Raw genomic sequence first — 3802 nt, forward strand, 5'->3', positions numbered from 1 at the left:
TTAAGAATTGTTGGAGGCAGCAACATTTCTCTCCGCGTGGATGCGCTGCTTGTGCTTTGTGCCTGCTCGCTGCCTTTCCCCCTGGGAATTTGGGAGGATGCAGCAGTGACCAGCCCGAAGGCCACCGAGCCCAGGACCCTGCCTCCAGCCGAGGTCACCAGAGATATCTGGGGATGAGCGGGGCCGGAGGAACACATCGTGGTGCTGGGGGGGCTCTGGGGACCCTCCTGAGCCCACTGCAGGGCTGTGCAAACCTCTTACGTCTCAAAGCAGGGAATAATTTATTTAAGCTTTATCACTGAAACCTGGGCATGACCACAAACATTTCCAGCTCTCCAGAAAGAGCCAGGGAAAGCCAGGTGGCTGTGGGAAGGTAAGGGTTAGAATTAATTTCAAAAAAAAAATCGTGTTCTAAACACCAAAGGACATGCTGAAATATGAAAATCTTCGGCTATGGGGAAAGAGAAGGAAATACCTAGAACTGTTGCAACAATGCATGTGCTAATTTTAGGACATCTTTAAGTCATCCTCACTTTCTGGAATTAGATTGTGCAATTATTTTTTTTTTTTTTTTCCTAGCAAATAAATGAGTTTTGTTTTTAATGAAGAAATGTTAAATCTCCCTTCTAGTTCACTTTGAAAGAGCTATAAAAGTGAAATGTGGAACTCATTCTTCCATGTCAATGATTAGAAGCCCAAAATACATCTGTTCCACATGAACAACTGCAGACTTTGCTTTCACAGAAGAGCGGCTCTATTCGTACTTGCTTTCGGTGTATTCCTCTTGATTTCATTCTTGTGTACTCTAACTTGTAAAAGTCAGGAGAAATGTCACAATCTTGATGAAAAATCAAGTTCCAAGTCCGCAGATGTTGAAGGGAAACCGCTCCGATATTAAGCTGACTCTGCATATTGAATTAACGGTGATTTTATGTGACAAGTATCAAGGCTCACCACTGAACCGTAGCTGTGAAAACAGAGGATCCTCATTAGAGTTTCAGAGTAATTGCACAGATACGCTGTTTGGGCTTATGAGCTCATTTACAGCTGGGGAAGAGTTGGTTTTTTGGGGGTGGGGGTGAGGGGGGGGTCCATTTGGCTTGTTGCAGCCCTTTGCTGCTCTAGGGCAGTATCCAGGTTGTTGAAATTAGTTCTCAGAATCTGGATTTCTAGCTAACTTATTTTCCTCCAAAATAGTAAATATCCTCACTCCTGAAATCTTGGTGGGATTCAAAAGTGAATTTTTAAATTTTGGGGAATGAGTTATGAAGGTGTTTTACCCTTTGTCGTGAATGGCTGTTTAAATTCCACTACTGTTCTGCTGGAATTCTGCACTGAGCTCTTGAGAGCAAGGATAATTTATGTACAAGAATGCCTTAAAATAAGCCTCCGTAATTACAAAAATGCAGTGTTTAAATTTATAGTAAAAACCCACACACTGCTGGCAAAACTATAACTGCATCTGGAAAACATTAAGGATGCTATTAAAATAGTCTAGCATAAACTAGAAATGAGACTGAAATTACAGTGTTGCTTACTTAACCATTTTTAGGAAGTATATTTTGAATATGATCTACTTTCCTATTTGATTTTTTGGATAAAACACCCTATTGTATCTTGTTTACTGCTGAGAATGAATTACATTCTCTGTTATCTATTTTAGAAAAATCCATAGCTCAGATTTTTTTTAAAGTGTCTTCTTACAGTCCTTGATAATTTAAAACATAACCAGGTGGTTGTTGGTCCAGGCATCAGGGGAAAAAGCAATGGGGAGATGTTGAAGGAGAATAAAAATCACAGCGATGAAAAACTTATTTTATTAAAAAGATGAAATGTTTTCAAACATTGAAAAATTACGTTTTTATAAAAACAGAAATAGGCAAAATACCCATTTGTCTTCTATTTACATATACAATATTTCTCATTGTATAAAATTATTTACAATATATAAAAAAATTACAGTAAAATAGGTTATTTTCTTACAAGACATCAAGCCCTGTACTTCTAGTGTAGATCATGGCAAACAAGAATATTATTGCACCTGTGAAACAAACAGTCTAACAATAGGAGTGTTCTCTTAGCCATGCCTTCAACTGAGACCTAAAATAACATCGTTAGCTACAGAAACATTCATTTAATCTCTTCTAGGGTCAACTTCAGGCAGTTTCCATACAAACATTGTCTTGTAAAGCTTAGGACCGGGCAGTTAGAATTGGAAAAAAAAAAAAACCAAAATATTTACAGCTTCTTCTATACAATCTGTATGGAGTCTTACGGAGTTTTCCCTTCCCAGAAGCTGCATAAATAACCCCTCTTCTCCTGCCCGGGATGGGCAGGGTCACGGATACAGTCACATCAAATTCTCTGCAGGAGAAGCCTGGCTAAGTCTCCTTGTGTCGAATCCTCCTCAGCTTCCATCGCCAGAGCGTCGGTGCCTTCCCTAACGTAGTACCAGCTACAAGTTTGTCACGCTTCTGCACCTGAGCAGTTTAAACAACGTCCGCTGTCGGCAGGTCCCAGTCCGGGGGGGGCTACATGTGCCGCTTCATGTGCAACGCCAGGTGGTCCGACCTGGAGAACGCCCTGTCGCAGAGGTGGCACTGGAAGGGCCGGTGGCCGGTGTGCTTGCGATAATGACGGGTGAGTTCGTCGGAGCGAGCGAACTTCCAGCCGCAGCCGTCCCAGTTGCAGTGGTAGGGCTTTTCACCTGGCGGAGAAATCACAGAGAGGGTGACTCAGCGCGGCACTCCCACGGACGGGCAGCATCACATGCCGGCCAACCTGCCGAGTTTATCTCAGCGTATCCTTTTGTTTGCTACCAAGCCCTTCCACAATAAGATCCAAGTGCTTGTAAGCCGAACGAGACTGCTCTAGCAATTCCTTTATTAAGCCATACCTTTACCTTTATTAAGCTCTACCTTCATTAAGCTAAAATCTTTTGAGACAGGACATTGGAAGCCCTTAGAAAAGCTTTGATAGGAGAACACTTGGACATTATAGATCTAGGAAAACAATTAGACATTTATAGATCTGATCACCTGTCATAGCTCAACCATTAATACTCCTGGAGTTTAAGAGACTACGGGGTTAAAGCTCAGCTGGAAACTGTTTTATGGAGGCGGCTATCACAGCGGCTCTCCGGATGAAGGAACCAGTCCCCTTTACCTGTGTGCGTCCTGAGGTGGGCCTTCAGGTGCGAGCTCTTGGTGTAGGTCTTCCCGCACCCCGCGTAGGTGCACGTGTGAGTGGCTGTCCTCTTCCGCGGCCAGGACCGACGTCCTCTTTTTGGTTTGGAGTCCAGCAGCTCCAGAGGGGAGGACGGAGGGGTGAGCATGCCTCTGGGAGCGGAGGGTTGTAAGGGCAGGCTGTCCTCGAAAAGACCAAACTGGGAGGTGTTCTGGTACTGGAGATGGGTCTGGGGGTGGTGGAAGCCGGAGGCTGGGTGGTAGCTTTGCTGGAAGGACACGGACGAGGGGCACATCATCTGCGTGTGGCAGTCAGTCACCATGAGATCATCGGGGCTCAGCGGGGGTGTCTCTGCCCCGGGGATTTGGGGGGAGCTGGCCACTCGGGGCTGCTCATAGCCCATCATGCAGGTTGCATTGCCCTCCTGCTTAATCTTCGGGCAAGCTTGGGGCACCAGACCCAAGACCGGTCCATAATTGTCCATATCAGGCTCAGGCTTAATGTTCTCAACGAACTGTGGACCCCCAAAGCTGGGTGTCACGAAGAACCGCCCGTGGACGTTGCCAGGAGGGCAGTAGTTGGAGTCCATCTCGGAGCGCATCATCTCCGGCACCAT

General features: G+C 45.2%; 1 protein-coding gene across 1 annotated transcript in view; it reads right to left on the reverse strand.

Moving 5' to 3' along the window:
• Positions 1 to 2419: 2419 nt before the first annotated feature.
• LOC104467322 (Krueppel-like factor 2) overlaps positions 2420 to 3802 on the reverse strand; it is a gene marked incomplete at its 5' end in the record, with an annotated part of 1634 nt that continues 251 nt past the window's right edge. The window contains 2 exon segments of the mRNA XM_010081058.1: positions 2420 to 2707; positions 3166 to 3801. Of these exon segments, the coding sequence (XP_010079360.1) occupies positions 2532 to 2707; positions 3166 to 3801 (812 nt within the window).

The sequence above is a fragment of the Pterocles gutturalis genome, unplaced genomic scaffold, assembly GCF_000699245.1.
Source record: "Pterocles gutturalis isolate BGI_N339 unplaced genomic scaffold, ASM69924v1 scaffold5169, whole genome shotgun sequence".
NCBI classification, from domain to species: Eukaryota; Metazoa; Chordata; class Aves; order Pterocliformes; family Pteroclidae; genus Pterocles; species Pterocles gutturalis.